The sequence below is a fragment of the Urocitellus parryii genome, chromosome 11, assembly GCF_045843805.1.
Source record: "Urocitellus parryii isolate mUroPar1 chromosome 11, mUroPar1.hap1, whole genome shotgun sequence".
NCBI classification, from domain to species: domain Eukaryota; kingdom Metazoa; phylum Chordata; class Mammalia; order Rodentia; family Sciuridae; genus Urocitellus; species Urocitellus parryii.
In genome coordinates, this window is record NC_135541.1 from 73,008,576 (window position 1) to 73,030,775 (window position 22,200).

At 34.7% G+C, this 22,200-nt stretch overlaps 1 protein-coding gene across 1 annotated transcript in view; it reads right to left on the minus strand.

Moving 5' to 3' along the window:
- Evi5 (ecotropic viral integration site 5) overlaps nucleotides 1-22,200 on the minus strand; it is a 210,497-nt gene that overhangs the window by 158,494 nt on the left and 29,803 nt on the right. The window contains exon 2 of the mRNA XM_026403112.2: nucleotides 12,011-12,240. Within this exon, the coding sequence (XP_026258897.1) occupies nucleotides 12,011-12,159 (149 nt within the window). The 5' untranslated portion in view covers nucleotides 12,160-12,240. The remainder of the gene's footprint in view (nucleotides 1-12,010; nucleotides 12,241-22,200) is intronic.

Below are 22,200 nucleotides of genomic sequence, written 5' to 3' on the forward strand. Positions count from 1 at the left end.
ATGATTGAAAATATAAAAGAGGAAAAGAAAAATAATAGGGTTTCTTTGGGATGTATGTAGTTTGAAATACCTTGGGGACATCTATATAGATAAATAAGCGCAGCAATTAAAGAAACAAGTCTAAAGTTCAGAAGAAAGGTAGAGATTACAAATAGAAATTTGGTAATTATTTGTGAACAGCTGACATTAAACTTTTTGAATATGATATTGTATTTGGTAAAATTTTTCCTAAGTATACCACAGCAGGACACTACAGAAACTGGTCAATATCAGCTGGTAACTTTCAAGCTACCAAGAGAATTTATAAAGCTCTAAAGACAAAAAAAAAAAAAAAAAAAGCTATATGAGAAAATACCTGGAAAGTTAAATATGCTAGCACTTAAGTTTTTCAAAAAGCCTTATTATAATAGAGGGGCAACTTTTCAAACATGAAGGTCAAACATTTCTTATAATGTTACACCAAAGGAACAGAATATGAATATGCTGGGAGAAAGATAACTTGTCAGCTAAAAGATTGGCAAGTAAGTAACAAAAGACTTGTTTTATTCCATTTTTGGGCTAATACAACACAATACTTTAGACTGGTTAATTTATAAACAACAGAAATTCATTGCTCACAATTCTGGAGGCTGAAAAGTCCAAAGTAAATTAATCCCATTCCTGAGGGTAGTTTCCCAAAGGTCCCACTCCTTAACATCACATTTGGGATTAAATTTCAATACATGAATTTTGAAGGGACATAAACATTCATACAATAGCAAAACTACATGACTGACTCACAGAGTAGTCACATTGTTTCTTATCATCATCAAGCACAAATCTGTGTCTCAGATCAACAGAAATAAGAAAAGGATAAATAAGAGAAAAAACAAGGAATTAGCATAGGCAACAACTCCAAGACAACACAAAAGACAGGCTCCAAAATGACCTGGATTTTTCAATTCTGAAAAACACATTTCTTATCCTGTTTTGTTTCTTTCAGATGACAGCTCAGAGAAGGTGAACACATTCCAAACCTCTGATCAGAAACTGATGGTTTGGAAATTACTTTATCCAGCTGATAAAAATTTAAGTAATCTTCAGTGATAAGAAAAAGAATAGAGAGTTCAAATGAAGATCTAAAGACTTTTCCTATGATTAAAAATACATGATTTTTTTTTAACAGAGACTTGAAAATATCTACTTTGCTTGTAAGCTTTTCATTCCCTTTATGTTACTGGATGTTTTATGGAGAGCACCCTAGGAAAACTGAGGTAATACTTTACAGTAAAATTATAAATGTAAGATGAACTTAACATCACCTAGATCAGTCAAACAAATATAATGCAAGCCACATATAATTTTAGATGATCTAGGTAGCCATATTTAAAATTAATTTTAATATTGTATTTTCATAAAATATCATCAAAATGTCATTACAACATGTAATCAAATTTTTTTTAATTAATGACATTATTTTTTCAAATCAAGTATTCAAAATTTGGTGTTCACAGAAAGTAAACTATACACCAGAATACTACAGTAACAGTTTGTGTGCCCAATTGCCACATATGGCTAGTAGCTACCATGCTGGATGGTAAACTACAAACATATTTAAAATTGACATCAAAGACTCCTGCTTACCAAACTTTAAAACCATAACATACATTTACTTTAAAAGAACTCTTTCCACTTCTTCATTATCATATCTTATCCCAAAAAATAAGCTAAAAAGCAAAACTGAATTCCAAATAACAAAAAGTAAAAGGAAACAAACAGTTGCAATGACAAACATTTAAACAACACAAATAATGACGTGTTCAAATTTTAATTAGTAGCATTTCCCTTCTGAATTAAAATGCATTGCTATTATACTTGAAACTTACCTCCTTAAATTCATCTCTGCCAATGCCTTTGTATTTTTAAAATGAAAAAGAAAACACATTTAACACATGGGGGGGAAAGGTTGTCTCATTTCAACTTTAAGTCTATCAATTATTAACTTTCTTCAAACTGATCTTTGACATCACACTGAACCATTTCTTCACATCTTTCCACAGTTGCCACACACATGCTCTTGTTTTTAAAATGTAATAGCTGCAATAAAACTGTAGGAATAAAAAGAGTTTCTATATAGAATTTGATACCTTCATGTTTCTTAAATTTTAGTTTTCTAAAATATTGCCATTTTTATATCTCCTGAATTAAAAATAGTTAAATAACACAATCATAGTCTCATTTACATTTGGGGGAAGAAAAAATAAATCCCAATAAAAACATCTACCTTAATTTTTACTTTAGTTATATAACTTACACATCTTTATCACAAATCACAGAAATGGCCAGAGAAATTTTAAATTATTATTCTTACAATTTTCTCCCAGACATGATACTAGTAATAATACTAGTAGGGAAGGTAGTAGGACAGAACAAGAAGAGAGCTGAATCTTAGTATGGTGTCATTTTACTTCATTTTTTGATTAAAATTAGATGAACACATCTTTCCCCTAGTATTGTTCTCCTAAAGATAAACAAGATATCACTACATTCAACCTTTCTGTAAATATAAATCCTTCCCATGGAATTTGAGCTTTTAATGATTTAAAACATTATACACATACACGTGACTTAGTATTTGAACACAAAAATATTGAAATTTTTTAATACTTCACACAAGAACAAAGGGTGACAACCTTCTTTTATTTCCTCACAAACTTTTTGTGTGCGTGGGGGTGGGGGGTGACACCTGGGGATGAAACCCAGGCCTCATGCCTATTAAACACACTCTCTACCTCTGAACTACATCCCAGTCTCAAAATCTCTTTTCTGAAAATTTTTAAACAATTTCAGGAAATTTTCCTTAATTTTTTACATAAAAGTTAAGCACATGGCATATAAGCATAAATTATGAACTGCTTAGGAACAAGTTCACCATTAACCCACACTTTGCCTAAAACAATTTTTAACATAATACTTTGTACAATTAATTGTACAGCAATTTCTGGTCACAACCATAACGATAAATTCAAACTTGATCACTTACAAACCAAGCACCAGAAGTTGTACTTTATGCAAACTACTTCATCGGTGTAAAAACCAACTCAAAACTTACAATTTCTTTACCCTCTTTAGAGAGATCTGTAAGTTCTTGGCTTTGCCAGTCCTGCCCCAGCTTCATATCCCCCTAACATTTTCCACCTCATAACTCCTTTTGCTCTCTGTAATGGTCCTGCCAAGTTCTTCTCTCTAAGAACCTATATGCTCATAACTGCCTTCACACAACAGCCAACACTCCACTCTGTTCTTTCGAGATCTTCTTCCAATTTCATCTTATCCAAGAAACTTTGCCAATTTACATATCATGTTAAAAAACTATCTCTTCCTAAAACCTTTAACAAAACTTTTGCTCAAAATTCTTTAAAATGTAGTAAGCAAAGGAATAAAAAGTTAAAACTAATACACATACACATTGAAACCAAGTAATTATCATGTGGCATACACAACTTCTTACTTTACCATCAAATGCTGAAAGCCAAAGAAAATCCTTTGAAAGGAATTCCTAGGAAATGATCACCTGAAGGAGACAATTTCTATCATCAGGTTTGCATGGGCTGATATTAGGTCATCTTTTATGTGGCTCAATTAGACCAAGCTCAAAATCCCCAGTTTTTAAACTTTGTTTTATCACTATTTTCTGTCTTTATCTCAACAGGAAGGTACCAAACCTGAGCACAGCTCCCTTTAAAGCAAAAATTTCAACAATTACCTCAACAGTGAATTTTTAAAGCTGAGTAGAGAATATATTTATATATGGTATTAATTCCTAAACTTAATTGTCAAATAATATAAATCAACTTTTGTAATGTTATTCAGAACTCTTCCCATGACAAAGGAAAACATAAAACTTCTTAAGCTCATTCTTGCCATGATGAAGTAACAGAGACTGGATTTGCCCTATTACCTGAAACAACCAAATGATAATTAACAAAATATATGAACACAATTGTTTTCAAGACTGTGGGTAACAGGCAATAATGAAGAACAATTTCTGAGGTTCACATTAACTCTGTGAATGCCATCTTACTTTCCTTGAGAAAGTTTCTGGGACCTGGCACAAGTAGGGGAAAATTCAAGACAGTACCTAATAAACTCCCTGAATTGAGGAGATGGAGCTGAGACTCATCATAACTCAGATAAGCCACACTTCAGGTACTCAATTACAGTTAGATCAAGGTAGCTAGAGTTCACATGACAAGAGACCAGAAAGGAAAGAACTACACAGAGATCTTTAGAGATTGTCAAAGCATCTCTTTCAAGTATTCAGCTGAAACTGAACAGTACACTCATGTAAGGAAATTACCCAAAGGAAAGGAAGAACCACCAGAAAAGATTGGCTGTAACTGTGGCCACTTTCACACAAGGCAGGCAACAATACCTGTTTCCACCAGCCTGACTTAAAAATCTCCTGTTTCTAGGCACAATGCGCAGAGTACACAAAAGGGTCTTGCTTCAGTGCAGGGGTAGAGGGTTAACACTCCTAGGCTGTATACTACTCTAGAGCAAATGCATTCCAAGTCATTTAATTGCATTCCAGAACAAAGTTTAAGAATACCTATAGGAAAATAATGAAACACAATAATGTAAAATGCACAATGTTAGCCATCCAATAAAAAATTATCAGGCTTGCAAAGAAACACATATAACTGCGTTACTATATTTATAGCAGCACAATTCACAATAGTCAAACTATGGAACCAGCCTAGGTGTCCATTAACGAACAAACAGAAAATGTAGTATATATTACACAGTGCAGTTTTGGTAAGCTATAAAGAAAATTGAAATTATGTTCTTTGCAGGAAAATGGATGAAACTTGAGAACACTATATTAAGCAAAATAAGCCAAACTCGGAAGGTCAAGGGCCATTATGTTTTCTCTCAAATGTGGAAAATAGAAGGAAAAAAAAAAAAAAGAACAGAGGAGGTCCTCATGATAATCAAAGGGAGATCAATAGAATACAGAAAAGGGATCTGGCAGAGGAAGGAGGAAGGAAAAAATTTTTAAAAGAAGCATATATATCCATTAATGAGGAGAATAATCAATTAATCAGGAGCAAACCAGTACTGATTCAAATGACAGAATTAACTAGGCATAGTGGTGCACTCCTGTAATTCCAGCAACTCTGGAGGCTGAGACAAAAAGACTGCAAGCTCAAGTCCAGCCTCAGCAATTTCAAATTTTAAAAATAAATAAATAAAAGGCTAGGCATATAGTTCGGTGGTAAAGCAGTATTGAAGAAAAGAAGTTTAATTTAGACATTTTTAAAAAATGCTAAGCTCCAACTTCTAGGTATTAAACTACAACGTAAGAGATCAAAAAGGTGCTGTGGACAGGTTTAAGAGTAAATCAGAAATGGCAAAAGACGATATTGTGAATTTGAATTTATAGCAACTTGCTAAGAAATTAGCGCAACAATTTCAATGAGCTGTGTAAAAACTACAAGTGGCCAAATATTTCTGTAATTAGAGTCTTTAAAGAAGTGCAGAAAGGGACAAAACAATTTTGAAGAAAAAAATGACCCCAAAATTTCCATAGTTGGAAAAAATTATAAATCTATAAGAAATTTAAAAAACTTCAGATGTGAGAAACATGAAGAAAATGACAATAGGACAACTCAGAATTAAGTTGCTTAAAACCAGTGGTAAAGCAGAGAAAAAGACATAACAAAAACAAAGATAAGAAACAAATTGGATTTTTTTGTTGAAAACAATGCAAAAGAGAAATCAATGAAATAACATCATAAAAACTATTAACCTAAAATTCTGTCCTAAGAGATAATAAATATCTTTCAATTTTCTCAGACATACAAGAGCTAAACAATTCATCACCAGCAGCCTGAAATGCTAAAGGAAGTCCTTTAGACAGAAGGATAGTGACATCGGATGGAAACATGGATCCACACAAAGTGCCAGGGTGTTGCACACCTGTAATCCTAGCAATGTGGGTGGCTGAGGCAGGAGGAACACAGGAGAGGTCAGCCTCAGAAACATAGTGAGACTCTGTCTCAAAATAAGAAGTAAAAAGGGTTGGGGATGTAGCTCAGTGATAGAGCACCCTGGATTCAAATCCCCCAGTACAGAAAAGAAAAAGGATAGAAAGTACCAAATATGGTAACTACATAGACATAAAAACATGCATTTTTTTTCTTTTTATTTCTATTTCCTTTCTTTTTTTTTCTTTTTTTTTTTTTTTTTTTTGTGTGTGTGTGTGTGGTGCTGGAGATTGAACCCAGGGCCTTGTGCATATGAGGCAAGCACTCTACCAACTGAGCTATATCCTCAGCCCTTGATTTCATTTCTAAGATAACTGTTGAGGCAAAAATATTACAGTATGGGAATTATATATAAAACTATAAACTAGCACAAAGGATTGTAAATGCAAGTGTACTATTCAAAGGTTCTTAACACATTATGTATAACGGTATAATAAATATCCTTTGAAAATAGAGCGATAGGGCTAGGGTTGTGGCTCAGTGGTAGAGGGCTCGCCTAGCACGAGTAAGGCACTGGGTTTGATCCTCAGCACCACATTAAAAAAGAAATGAAATAAAGATATTGTGTGTCCACCTACAATTAAAAAATAAATATATTTTTTAAAATTTTTTAAAAAGAAAATAGAGTGGGGGGGCTGGGGTTGTGGGTCATCGGTAAAGCGCTTGCCTAGCACATGTGAGGCACTGTGTTCAATCCTCGGCACCACATAAAAAATAATAAGTAAACAAAATAAAGATATTGTGTCCATATATAACTAAACAAATTTTTTAAAAATAGAGTGATAAGTTGTCTTAAGAAGGTCAAATGATTAAAAGAAAACAAGATAACAGATTTAAATATAACCATATTTATTATCACATTAAATGTAAGCAGTCTGTTTTCCTCAAAATCTTCAAAATGAAAGAAGCCTGTTATATGATTCTGAAATGCCCAGAATGGGCAAATCCCCAGAGATAGAAAGTAAATTAGTAGCTGGAAATAGAATGAAATGGGAAGACTAATGGGAACACAGTTTCTCTTTGGACTGATGAAAATGTTCTGAAACTGGACAGTATGATCATAGTTGTACAACTGTGTGACTATATTGAAAAAACACTAAATTATAAACTTTAAAGAGGGTGAACTCTATGGCATATAAATAAATTTAAAACAAAAATTCAAAAGAAGAAACTAATGAAATGTATGTTTTCACCTCTGCAGAATTATACTTCTTGTCTGACTCAAAAAGGTTTGGCCATTTGATTTGCTTTGGGGTCATAAAATATAAAGGAAAAGATATACATATCACTCCCTGGGTATTTCAACTACATCTTTTTCCTTCTAAGTCCAGTTTACCCTGAATAGCACCTGAGTTCTGGTCCTGGAAGGAAGTATGAAGTAAAGATGTACTCACCTGTACCTTGAGATGAATGTGAATGTAAGCAGGAAATAAAACTTACTTGACTTTTTTAAAAAAGTAAAACATCTAACTAACCCAATCAAAAGGCTAGTTAGATTATATTTTTTAAATAGACCTAAATAAGGGTTGAGATATAGCTCAGTGGAGGAGTGCTTGCCTGTGAGTTAGGTTAGACACACAGGTTGATTGCATTAGGTTAGATATACAGTGCACATACATACACACACACACATGCATGTACACAAAGAATACAAATAAAAGATGGGGAAAAATAAAATGTTAAAACTATTCAAAAAGTTAGTGACTGCATTAATGAAATCAAGTAGATTTCTAAGCATAAAGGTCATAAAGAGATATAAGACATCCTAAATGTCCATACACCAAATAATGGAACTTCATATTACATAAAACAAAGACAGAATTTAAAAGAAAACAGACAAATATGCAATTATAGCTGGAAATTCTAATACTTCTTTCTCAATACCTGACATAACAAGTAAACAGCAGAAAACCAGCAAAGATATAGTAGATTTGAACAACACTATCAATCCACTTGAGCCAACAGACATTTATAGACCATTTCATCAAACAACAGCTGAATACACATTCTTTTCAAATGCCAAAGAACATTTAACAAGACAGACAATATTCAGGGCCATAAAACAAGTAATAAATTTGAAGGAATGTTGCTAAGGCAGGGTTTAAAAAAATTAGAGCACTAAAAACCCATATTAGAAAGATCACTCAAGCATCATAAGGTAACAAGACATTTTAGTTAAAGGTCAAAGACATTTCCAATCAACTACCATTTGAAGACAAGTATCATAAAAATCAATTTCCTTCATTAACATAGATCCAAAATTCCCCAAAAAAATGAGCAAATCAAATCAATAATATTTTATAAAGACACTATATCATAACCAAGTAGAATTTGTCCCAGGAATGCAAAATCGATTCAAAATCAACTTGCCACATTATCAGACTAAAAGATGAAAATCATATGATCATTTCAATAGATTTGGAAAAAGCATTTTATAAAATCTAAAATGTATTTTAACTCTAAACCAAATAAGAAATAAAAAGGAATTTACCTAGCCTGATAAAAGGCATATGAAAAACCTACAATTAACAGCATATATAATACTTTACACCTTAAGATTAACAAAGCAAAAATGTCTGTTTGCCACTACCATTCTAATGTATACTTGAGGTTCTAATTTGTTGCAATAGGCAGGTGAAAAAAGACAAAAGGTATCCAAAAGATGAAAAAGAAGTAAAAGTGCTCTTATTCACAGATAATATGTTCAACTACACAAAAAAACCTAATGCAATCTTGAAAACAAAAATAAAAACTCCTACCAGGGGCTGGGGTTGTGGCTCAGTGGCAGAGCGCTTGCCTAGCATGTTGAGGCACTGGGTTTGATTCTCAGCACCACATAAAAATAAATAAATAAATAAAGGTCCATCTAAAACATTTCCAAAAAAAAAAAAAAAAACTCCTACAATAACAATGAATACAGCGAGGCTGCAGAATTTATGATCAATATAAGAAAAACAATTATAGTTTCACATGGTAGCAATGAGTAATTAAAAACTAAATTTAAAAACATACCATAGGCAAACAATAATTGAGAAATATATTGTTTTGGGGGTAGAAGACAATATTAATATCATTAGGAATTCAATGCAATCTCAACAAAAATTTCCAGATATTTCCAGAAATTAACAACTTGATTGTAAAATTTATATGGGAATGTCAAGAACCAAAAGCCAAAACAAAACAACAAGGTTGGAAAACTAACATATTTGATTTCAAGACTCATACAGGGGCTGAGGTTGTAGCTCGGTGGTAGAATGTTTGCCTAGCAAGTGTGAGGCACTGAGTTAAATCTTCAGCACCACATAAAAAATAAATAAATGAAATAAAGGTATTGTTTACATCTACAACTAAAAAAAATTTAAAACAAAAGACTCAATATAAAGCTATAATAATTAAGGTAGTATAATGTTGGCATTAAAAAACAGAAAGAGATGAATAAAACAAAATGGAGTCCAAAAAGAGACTCATATATTTATGGACAATTGATATTTAACCAAATTGTAAGAGTAATTAAATAGAGAAAGGATACGTGGTTTTAACAAACAGTATAGGAAAAATCATGTTTGTGCATATTCAAAAAAATAAACTTTGATCTATACCTTGCATCAAATACAAAATTAACTCAAATAGATCACAGAGTTAAGTGTAAAATTTAAAACTATAAAACTTCTTGGACTGAGCATGATGTTGGGCATCCAAAGTTCCAGCTACTCAGGATTACTTCTGTACCGAACTTTGTGATCAGCCTAATTAGCATTAAAAAAAAATCTCTTTTATTTTTTAAAATTTGTTCTAATTTGTTAAAATCCCATCTCTTTAAAAAATAATAATAATAAAACTTCTAGAAGAAAATACATAAGAGAACCTGTGTAACCCTGAGTCACCCAAACACAATCTATTAAAAAAAAAAAAAAAACAATTTGACATTGGGACTTCATCAAAATTTATAACAACTTCTCTTCAAAAGACACTTTTTTTTAATGGTACTGAGGATTGAACCCAGGGCCTCATACATGCTATGATCTTCCACTGATTTATATCTTCGGTCCTCTTTTAGTTTTATTTTGAGACAAGGTCTTGCTAAATTGACCAGGCTGGCTTCAAACTTCTAATCCTCCTGCCTCAATCTCCAGAGTGGCTGGGATTATGGGTGTGCACCATCATGCATGGCTCAAAAGATACTTTTAAGAGATTAAAAAACCACCAACTGGAAAAATGAGATTTGAAAATCATGTACTTGATAAGGTATCTATATCCCAAACATATAAAGAACTCTCAAAACACAATAACAAGAAAGCAAACAACCTAACTTTATTTTCGTTTTTCTGCTATTAAGTATTGAACCCAGAGGGATTTTTTAATTTGAGACAGAGTTTCACTAATTTCCTGAGGCTGGCCTTGACTTGCAATCCTCCTGCCTCAGCCCCCCCAAGTAGCTGGAATTACAGGAGTGAGCCACCAAGTAGGGCTTACCTTACTTTTTAAAATCAAAGATGATAAGTTAGTCAAGCAGAGCGGTTCACACCTGGAATCCTAGTGACTCAGGAGACTGGGCAGGAGGATCACAGGTTCAGGTCAGCCTTGGAAACTTATCGAGAACATATTTCAAAGTAAAAAGGTCTGGGTATGTAGCTCACTGGTAGAGTGCCCATGAGTTGAATCCCCAGTGCCATAAAAAGAAAAAAGATGACATATAGATGGTAAATAAATACAAAAGATGCTCAACACTATGAGTGTTGAATTAAAACCACATATTATCAATACTCATAGAATGACTAAAATTAAAAAAGAGTGACCAAACCAACTGTTGGCAAGGACGTACAGGAACTAGAAATTTCATAGACTTCTGATGGGAATGTGAAAAAATAGAGGCCATTTGGAAAATAGTTTGGAAGTGAAACATAATATCTACAATACAATCTATCAATTCTATTCCTAGGTGTTTGTCCCATAGAAGTGAAAAGTATACATTAACACAAAGGCCTATCCACAAATGTTTATACCATTCACAGCAACAGATGAGTAAACTGTGATATATCCATATGATGGAATACAGCAAAGCAACAAAAAGGAGTGACAACTCTCGAAATAACTCTGTTAAATGAAACAATCCATACAAAAAGGGTATAATAGTGAATGATTCTATTTCTACAGTGGGACATGGAGGGGGAGATGATACAGATTTTTTTTCTTTATTTGGGTGATAATTTCACAGAATACACCAATGTTGAAACTTACCAAAATGTACATTTTATATATTGGTAATTTATTATGTCAATTATACACCAAAAAAGCTGTTAAAATTACCATTATTATCCTTACAGCCAGTGGCATTATGTAACTTGGTCAAACACAAAAGGGTATTCTTTATATTGTTTTGTAGATAATACCCCCAATGAGGTTTTGATAATAACATAGTAAAGAAATACAAAGGATCCAGAGTACACATTCCTAGCAAAGTAAACAACTATTCCATTTCATACATTATGAGAAAGTGATATAGTGCCTTTCATGGCTACATTTTTGAAAAGATTTCCCATTCTAAACCACAAATCAGATATTTATACTGGATTAAACTGTTTTACATTTTAACCAAAGGGGGCTATAAAGAAAGTTTAAAATAAAAATGGTAGGGCTGAGGGTATATCTCAGTGGTAGAGTGTTTGTTTAGCAAATGCAAGGCCCTGGGTGAGATCCTCAGTACCACCAAAGAAAAATATTTTTAAATAAAGTTCAGGAGGGATTTAGGGACTCTGCTGTATTAAGAAAACAAACCTCTAAATCTAACCGTACAGGAAGAAAAATTTAATCTTTTTCATGACCAACACTCCACCCAAAAGACTAAAATACTTTGTTACATAATCTGATAAAGAAGCCAAAAACTAGAAAACAAACATTCTTAATATGAGTAAATATTTAATTTTTTTTACTTTAGTTGGGTTTGTATAATTGGAAAGAGAACACCAAGTAACCTCACTCACCTATTTTGTTCCTCCAGTTTAGCCAGGAGTTCCAAGTCATCTGGACTCAACTGTGATGGGGAAGACGGTGAAAGGGCTGGTGTTGACAGTGTGGTAGATGAGGATGTAGTGTGTAATGAAGCAGATGGACTTGCCACCTGACTGGCCATCTGACTGACTGTATGCGAAACTGTGTTCTTCACCCATGAGAGAGTAGAACTCAGCTTTTCTGCAACCTTGTCTGTCGCCACCTGAGGATTAAAAAATAAGTTGCATAGATTTTAGTTTTATCGCATTTATTACTGAGAACTTGAGAATCCTGTTTTGTTTTTTGTTTTTAAATTTTGTTGTTGTTGCTACATTAGGGATTCCAACTCAGGGCTTTACACATGTTACGCAAGCACAATCCTGTTAAGTTCTACTTAAAAATTACCATTAGAATTCTCTCTCTGAGATGATAAAGATGAAACAAGTTTTTGCAATAATGACCCTAACATACAGGTTTTAGAAACTTTTCCAAATTTCATGTTTGCAAACTACAAACTGAAACACACAAGGGAGTGATAAAATCACTTAAAAGGTAACACAAATATTTCATTTAAAAATGAAAAAGAGCCAGTGCACACACCTTGAATCCCAGCAGTTTGGGAGGCTGAAGCAGGAGGATTGTGAGTTCAAAGCCAGCCTCAGCAACTTAGAAGGCCCTAAGCAACTCAATGAGACCCTGCTCTAAATAAAATATAAAAAGGGATAAGGATGTGGCTCTGTAGTTAAGTGTCCCTGGGTTCAATCTCTGGTACCAAAAAGAAAAAAAAAAGGGCAAAAAATATCAAAATATATAATTTTATATGAAATTTTTACTTCACATATGTATTAAAAAATATATACTGTATGTATGTATGTACGAGCACAGGTGTGCTGAGTCAGTATGTAAAGCATATTTTTATCAGGATTTTAGTCAAACCCATTTGTAAAGCAGGAACTAAAACGTGTCATTGAGGTGATCATGATAGGGAAATCCTGTGATATGATTAATTTTTTAAAAACTGGGTGTATTTATCATAAATAAGATGTAATGAGACCCTTATCAATCTGTCCTCAAACCAGTAAAGAGCATTTTCACAGAATGACTAGCTCCAAGGGAACAAAATTATGATAAGTGGTTGAACTAACAGAGTGAAAAAAGCTCAAGGTAGAATTTTCAAATAATTGGAGCTATTAAGAAATAGAATGGAGGCTGAGGGACACAGCTCAATAGTACAACAATTGCCTAAAATGTGCAAGGCCATGGGTTCAATTTCCAGCACCCATAAAAGAAAGAAAGAAGGCAAGCAGGCAGGCAGGCAGGCAGGCAGGCAGGAGGGGAAGAGAGAGAAAGGCAGGAAGGGGGGGATGGATGGATACCCACAAAGAATAATACATTCCCTAGCAATAGCTACATTAAAGCAGCAATTATAAGAGCCAAATGTCTAGAGCTGACTAAGGATGAATTTGTTTTAGGTGAAGAACCAGAATTAGATAAACCTTCAAAATTCCTCTCTCCTAAGATTCAACAAATTATACATCGCTGTCATAAACCATGCCAATCTCCTTAAGCAGATATGTACACAATGAATTCAACTGAAAAAAATCCAGATAATTTTCAAACACACATTGTTAATCTTGTATGTGAATACCAATGCAAAATTAACATCATCTATATGACTTTACAAAATAAGGTTTAATAGGAAACTTACTAAAAGAGCTTCCAACTCTTTGGAGCCTTTATATATCTAAGTACTCTAAAACTATGAAGTTCTTTTGAGGTTTGTTTGTTTGGTTGGTTGTTTGGTTGGTTTTTTTTTTGTTTGTTTGTTTTTGGTACTGGGGATTGAACCAAAGTGTACTTTAACACTGAGCTACATCCCCAGCCCTGTTAATTTTTTATTTTGAGACAGGGTCTCACATTGTTGTTGAGGCAGCCTCAGAACTTGCAATCCTTCTGCCTCAGCCTCGTGAGTTGCTGAGATTACAGGCATGCACAACTGCACTGACCAAATTATTTAGTATTTTTATGTGTTTTGAGAAGAGATGAAAATTTACACAATTGGAAAAATGTCTAAAGCATTATAAATTATTTCCTGGATTAATAAAACAGCTAACTTTGGCTTATAAATAATAATCTAAAGGTATATACACTAAAACACCAACACATACACAAAAAAAACCCACCCAGACTTCTGGCAGTGAATACTATACTTCTTTTGAGTTTGCCTACAGCTTTCCTTCTAAACCTCAATACATCTTTGGCTCTCTGTCCTGACTTCTACACCAACTAGCATGAAAATTCTATTTAAGAAAAGGATAAAACAGAAAAGGGATTCCAAGGATATAGTTAAGCTATTCAACATGAGGATGGAACTTCCAAAAAGACAAAGATTTCAATTACAAGTGCTAGATGGGGGAAAGAGTTTTATTAACCTGACACTACCTCTCATTTTCTTTTCATTTTCAATATTTTTCCCCTTTTAGAACTTATTTCCCTTGGAAATGATCTTATAGAAAGCACCAGGTGACTCTGGTTATTGAAGGAAGAATTCCCAAGACAGAAGGGCAGGATAAACTATGGGAAATAAGGAAATAAGCACTGGGCAGATTATTAATGCCTGCTGCCAGGGAAAAACAAGGACTTCTTTTATTTGTTCTTTTTAGCTATACATGAAAGTAGCATATATTTTGACATATTATACACACATGGAGTATAACTTCCCATTCTTGTGGTTGTACATGATGAGGTTACACTGGTCGTGTATTCACATATGACCAAAGGAAAGTTATGTCTGATTTATTCTACTGTCTTTCCCATTCACATCCTCCCTCCCTTCCCTTCATTCCCTTTTGTCTAATCCAATGAACTTCTATTCCCTCTCCACCCCACTTACTGTGTGCTAGCATTTGCATATCAAGAGAAAACATTTGGCCTTTGGTTTTTGCAAATTGGGTTATTTCACTTGGCATGATATTCTCCAGTTTCATCCCTTTACCACAAAAACCATAATTTCATTTTTATTTATGGCTGAGTGATATTCCAGTGTGTATATATAACACATTTTCTTTATCCATTCATCTGTTGTAGGGCACCTAGGTTGGTTCCCTAACTTAGGTATTGTGAACTGAGCTGCTATAAACATTGATGTGGCTATGTCATTATAGTATGCTGATTTTAAGTCCTTTATGTGTACACCGAGGAGCTGGATAACTGTGTCAAATGGTGATTGCAATCCAAGTTTTCTAACGAATCTCCATACTGCTTTCCAGAGTGGTTGTACCAATTTGCAGTCCCACCAGCAATGTAATGAGTGTATCTTTTTCCCCACATCCTCATCAATATTTATTGTTACTTGTATTGTTGATACCTGCCCTTCTGACTGGAGTGAGATGAAATATCAGTGTAGTTTCAATTTGCTTTTCTCTAATTGCTAGAGATGTTGAACTTTTTTTTCATATATTTGTTAACCAATGGTATTGACTGTTCAGTTCCTCTGCCCATTTATTGATTGGGTTATTTTTAACAAAAAAAAAAAATTGCATGGCACCAAAACAGACATAAAGACGAATGGAATAGAATAGAAGACACAGAGACAAACCCACATAAATACAGTTATCTCATACTAGACAAAGGTGACACAAACATACACTGGAAAAAAGAGAGCCTCTTCAACAAATAATGCTGGAAAAACTGGAAATCCATATGTAGCAAAATGAAATTAGACCTGCACAAAACTCAACTCAAAGCAAATCAAGGACTTAGGCATTAGACCAGTGACCCTGCACAAAAAAGAAGAAAAAGTAGACCCAATACTCCATCATGTCAGCTTCGGAACCAAATTCCTCAACAAGACTTCTAAAGTGCAAAAAGTAAAATCAAGAATGTATAAATGGGATGGTATTAAACCAAAAAGCTTCTTCACAGCAAAGGAAACAATCATGAATGGGAAGAGAGAGCCTACAAAATGGGAGAGAATCTTTGCCACCTGCACCTCAGGTAGACTTCTTTATATATCGTGGAAATTAATGCTCTATCCTGTCAAATCATAGATCAACACAGTTCATTGGTACAAAAGGCCAAATAGGGAATCAAAGAATAATGAAGCTAAAACTTAATTTGTGCCAGAAGTGAAAGTAACCATGACAAGACAATAAAATAATGTAATAAATTATCCCTAAGACAAAACTACAGATTCAACTATGAAAATGGTACCAATTTGCATCTCAAAATAATACTATATTTTAAATCAGAAAACTTAATGTACAAAGTGTTCAGAAAAATGGCATGCTTTACTAAAAATGACCATTAATTTCAAATAGCTACAACTTCCAACAAGTAATGTCTTACATTCCCATTATATAAAAGTCCCCTACTAAAGTTAATTGCTGCAAAGGCAAAAACCACACATTATTTGCTCTAATTTGTTAAAACAATTTACTATATCGCTTCTGCAACTGTTACAATAGGCTCAATTTAAAGAGTTTGGAATAACCAAAAGCACAATTCTGACACTCTTTCAACCTCAGTGAATTGGAATCCAGCCTAACTACTGAAGGCTTAATAACCCATCTTCAAATTTAAATTCTTAAGTATAGCCAAAATATTTAATTACAGTTCAATTTAATAAAATTTAATACTCATGGTTCTAGGAATCCTACAGGAATGAATTATTTTTCATTTATCATTTTGTCCTATTTCTCCTTTAACTCTATTTTTCCAAACTTCTACCCTGCCACCACTGAACTTCCTTCCCTCATCCTATGGTAAATGTAGATTGCAAAGAAATAATAAATCTGACAACACAACTATGTCACCACGTTCCTATCTACCTCATAGAGATGTATGCACTTGCTTGTAAATATTTCCTTCTGGGTAAAAGACATTTTGTGGCTAATGAGGAACTATGAGTGCCTGTACTCTGGGAGTCAAAAGCCCAATATATCTCTAAGTATCAAATCAAATTCCAAAAAGAATACATAGTGTGGCACTACACATTTCATATATACCAATCAATCAACAAATATATGAAAAATGCTCATCATCTCTAGCAATTAGAGAAATGCAAATCAAAATTACTTTACGTTAATTTCATCTCACTCCAGTCAGAATGGCAGCTATTATGAAGACAAACAACAATAAGGGTTGGCGAGGATGTAGGGAAAAAGGTACACTTATAAATTGCTGGTGGGACTGAAATTGGTGCAGCCAATATGGAAAGCAGTATGGAGATACCTTGGAAAACTGGGAATGGAACCACCATTTTTTTTCTTTTTTTTTTTTTCTTTTTTTTTAAGAGAGAGAGAGAGAGAACTTTTTAATATTTATTTTTCAGTTTCCGGCGGACACAACATCTTTGTATGTATGTGGTGCTGAGGATCGAACCTGGGCCGCACGCATGCCAGGCGAGCGCGCTACCACTTGAGCCACATCCCCAGCCCTGGAACCACCATTTGACTTAGCTATCCCACTCCTCCGACTATACCCAAAAGTCTTAAAAGCAGTATACTACAGGGACACAGCCACATCAATGTTTACTGCAACACAATTCACAATAGCTAAACTGTGGAGCCAACCTAGATGCCCTTCAGTGGATGAATGGATAAAAGAAATGTGGCATATATACATAATGGAATTTTACTGAGCAATAAAACAGAATAAAAGCATGGCATATGCAAGTAAATGGATGGCGCTGGAGAAGATAATGCTAAGTGAAGTTAGCCAATCCCATAAAAACAAATGCCAAATGTTTTCTATGAAATAAGGAGGCTGACTCATAGTGGGGTAGAGAGGGGGAGCTTGGGTGGAATAGAGGAATTCTAGATAGGGAAGAGGGGTGGGAGGGAAAGGGAAGAGGAAGGGGATTAGCAAGGATGGTGGAATGTGATGAACATCATTATCCAAAGGACATGTATGAAGACACGAATTGAGTGTCAACCTACTTTATATACAGAGATATGAAAAATTGTGGTACATATGTGTAATAAGAATTATAATGCAAAAAAGGTACGTGTATAAAGATATGAATTGGTGTGAACATACTTTATACCCAAAGATATGAAAAATTGTGCTCCATATGTGTAATAAGAATTGTAATGCATTCCGCTGTCATGTATTTAAAAAAATAAAATCAATTAAAAAATAAAAATAAGAAAATTAATTTAAAAAAGAGAAAGAGAGAACATAATTCAACCCATAACATGAACATATTTCCTAATCCACATCTTCCTATTACGTGATGAAGTTCATGTACCCTCTTGTCCCTTGAATCAGAGAAGAACTTTTTGACTGCTTCAACCAATAGTGTATACCAAAACTGATTACGGAAGCTCCCTCCTGGAATCCAGCCAACATACTGTTAAGAGGCCCAAACTAGGGGTTAAGGATATAGATCAATTGAAGAGCATTTGTTTAGTGTGTATGAGGCCCTGGGTTCAATCTTCACAACTGAAAAAAAAAAAAAAAAAAAAGGGTGGAGGAAGCCGAAACTAGTCCAGAGAGACCATTAGATGGAGAGGCTGGGGATGTGGCTCAAGCGGTATCGCGCTCGCCTGGCATGTGTGCGGCCCAGGTTCAATCCTCAGCACCACATACAAACAAAGATGTTGTGTCTGCTGAAAAAAAACTAAAAATAAATAAATAAATTAAAAAAAAAAAAAAAAGAGTAAATGGAGACATTCTGTCCAGCTTAGGCACTAGCATCAACCAGACATGAATATGAAAATGCCTCCAAATGGGAGTGCACAGATGGTATATGACTGTAATCTCAGCAACTCAGGAGGTTGAGACAGGTGGATAACTGTTGAGAGCCACAGCCAAAGGGGCCCCAGCAAACTTCCAGCTGCCAGCTGATGATTGGCTCACAGTGGCCCCAGCAAACTTCTAGCTGCCAGCTGATTGGCTCCTCTACGGTGATGCTCATTGGGCTGTTTCCCCGCCCTTTCAGACCACGGAGCTGCTCATTGGGGGACTTTTTTTGGCTCCGCCCATGCAACCCAGCCAATTGGCCTCAAGAGCAGGAGGGGTGGGGGGAGGTTGAGAGGCTTGTGGGAAGCTGGTGGTGGCAGTTGGGCTCTGAGGGAATTCCTGAAGAGCTGTGTGGTGCCCTGTGTGTTCCAAAAATAAAGTTCGTTTCTTTTCACAAGTGGCTCCTGAATTGTGCCCAGCCAGACTGCAGCAGATAACCCATTCACCTGTCTTAATTTTTTTAGTTTTATTTGCGTTTATTAATTTATCCCCAATAGTTCTCCAATTCATACAATTGCATAAATCTCAATATATTCAAGCATATCACATGAGCTATCAATTTTATGTTTTTCATCAAATCCCTTTTTCAACCTTGTAATCTGCTCCATTCTGAACTGGTTGCTCTCTGTACCTGCTACAGAATTGTGATCCTAGTTTTTCCCTTATCCTCTTTCTTGGGTTGAAACACTTGTTTCCTAAACCTGGTCTTCCCTTTACTTCATTTTTGGTGAAATACTTCCACTACTGGCTTCCTGAGAAGAGTTACATAAAACATAAATTTGAGACACTACAATGTGAAAATGGCTTTCTTCTGCCACACTTGAAAATTTGGCTGTTATAAACTTCTAGATGAGAAATGATTTTCCTTCAGGGTTTTTTTGTTTGTTTTTGTGCTGAGGGTTAAAACCCAGGGACATTTCACCGCCGAGTTACATCCCCAGTCCTTTTTAATTTGTTATTTTGAGACAGGGCCTTGCTAAGGCCTTCACTCAGTTGCTGAGGCTGGCCTTTCAACTTGTAATCCTCCTGCCTCAGCCTCCCACATGTACAGGCATGTGCCACCTCAAGTGGCTTCCCTCAGATTTTTTAAGATAATGCTCTTTATTGTCTTTTAGCTGCTAGTATTCTTGTTGAAGAATCTGAAGCTACTCTAATTTTATTAGTTAATCTATTTTCCCTTTGCCCCCAGGAACTTCTCTTATTTTCTCTGGCCCCTTAGTTGTAAAAATTCAATCTTAACACAATTTTTTTTCATCTGTTTTGCACAGCACTCTGATGAACCTAAATTAAAATCTTCCATTTGGAAAAGTTTTCCTCATTTATTTCTTTGATGACATCCTCCTTTATATTTTATCTCTTAAATTCTTGTTATTCAGGGCTGGGATTGTGGCTCAGTGGCAGAGCACCTGCCTAGCATGTGTGAGGCACTGGGTTCAATTCTCAGCAACACATGTAAATAAATAAATAAAATAATGGCCCATCAACAACTAATAAAAATATTTTTTAAATTCTTATTATTCAGCTATGGTACTTCTTGGGCTAGCCTTTCAATTTTACCTTTCCTCCCAATTAAAAAAAAAATGTAGTTGTAGATGGACTGAATGCCTTTATTTTATTTATTTTTATATGGTGCAAAAAAATTGAACCTAGTGCCTCACATGTGCTAAGCAAGTGCTCTGCCACTGAGCTACAGCCTCAGCCCTTCTCCCAATTTAATCACTATTTTCCACAAGTACTCATCTCACAAACCCCACTTGATATTGTTACAAAGCAACAAATTTCAAACCTCAAATGCAAATTAATTGGGCACTTGGGCTTTGAAAATTAAAGACCTGCGTTCAATCCTAATTCCAGGCCAGTTTCTTTAAAATAGAAATGGTAATAATAATAATAAATAAAATCTACACAAAGTATTTAGCATATGTCTATAATTCAATAAATGTAATTATTTTCATGCTAACAGGTTTTTTTCTTCCCCATTTCTTCCCTTGGCTTTTACTGCATGTCTTTAGAGATTTGCTCTTACATTCCAGGAATCTTCTTTGTTATCAGATGCCCTCCAAAGATCACTTTTCATTCTTTGCTGGATCAAGTACCCAGTGTGACCTCAGTACCCAGTGTACTTACCTGTGTGACCTTCAGCAATTCAAATTAACCACTTTCTTTCTTTCCTTCTTTTTTATAAACATACCTTTATTTATTTATTTTTAATGTGGTGCTGAGGGAACACAGAGCTTCGCACATGCTAGTGCTCTACCGCTAAGTCACAAGAGCAGCCCCTCAATCAACTACTTTCAATCCTACATCTTAAAAAAGGGGGGCAGGGGGCTAAGAATAGGCCAACCTCCTATAGTTTTCATGAAAATAAGTATTTTTTATATGATAGAATACTACTTTGCCGAGCACGGTGGCACATGCCTGTAATCCCAGCGGCATAGGAAGCTGAGACAGGAGGATCGCTAGTTCAAAGACAGTCTCAGCAATGGCAAGATGCAAAGCAATTCAGTGAGACCCTGTCTCTAAATAAAATATGAAATAGGGCTGGGGATGTGGCTGAGTGCCCCTGAGTTCAATCCCTGGTAACCCCCTCCCAAAAAAAAGAACATTACCTAGCATTGTAGGCATTCGTGTGTTTGCAGTTATCAACAATACATCTACTGCCTCTACTTCTACCATTACTACCACAACAACATACAAAAGATTCAGGATATGCTCCCTACCTATCTCCCAAGCGTTTTCAGCATTGAAACTAATTATATACATTAAAATTATTTTGGGGGAGCTGAATGGTAGCTCAGTGGTAGAGCGCTTGCCTCACCTGTGAAACACTGGGTTCAATCCTCAGCACCACATAAAAATAAATAAATAAAATAAAGGCACTGTGTCCATCTACGACTAAAAATATATTTTTTAATTATATTTGGGGGCTGGAGTTGTGGCTCAGAGGTCCAGCTTTCGCCTAGTATATGTGAGGCACTGGATTCAATCCTCAGCACTATATAAAAATAAAATAAAGGTATTGTGTCCACCTACAACTACAAAATAAATGTTTAAAAAAATCATGTTTAGAATCTTTCTTGTTCCCTTTCCCCACTTTTTGGCAAAGTAAGGATCATTATCCTTCTCTAGACTTCTGCTGCTTTTAGATACATTTATGATTAGCATGTTAACCTTTCTTTGTTTTTTTGTTCTGGTGTTGGGGATTAAACCCAGGGCTGCATGTACTCTACCACTGAGCTCTCCAGACCCCTTTGTTTTTTTAATGAACAAATATGCACTGTGAAACTACTAAAGAAAAAAAATCAAATATGCTTCCTATAAAAGTAATTTTCTTCTATGACCAGTATGATTCTGCAATCTGTACAATTAGAAAAATGAGAAATTATACCCCAATGATTTAAATGTATGAATTGCCAAGATCATTGTAATGTCATGTGTA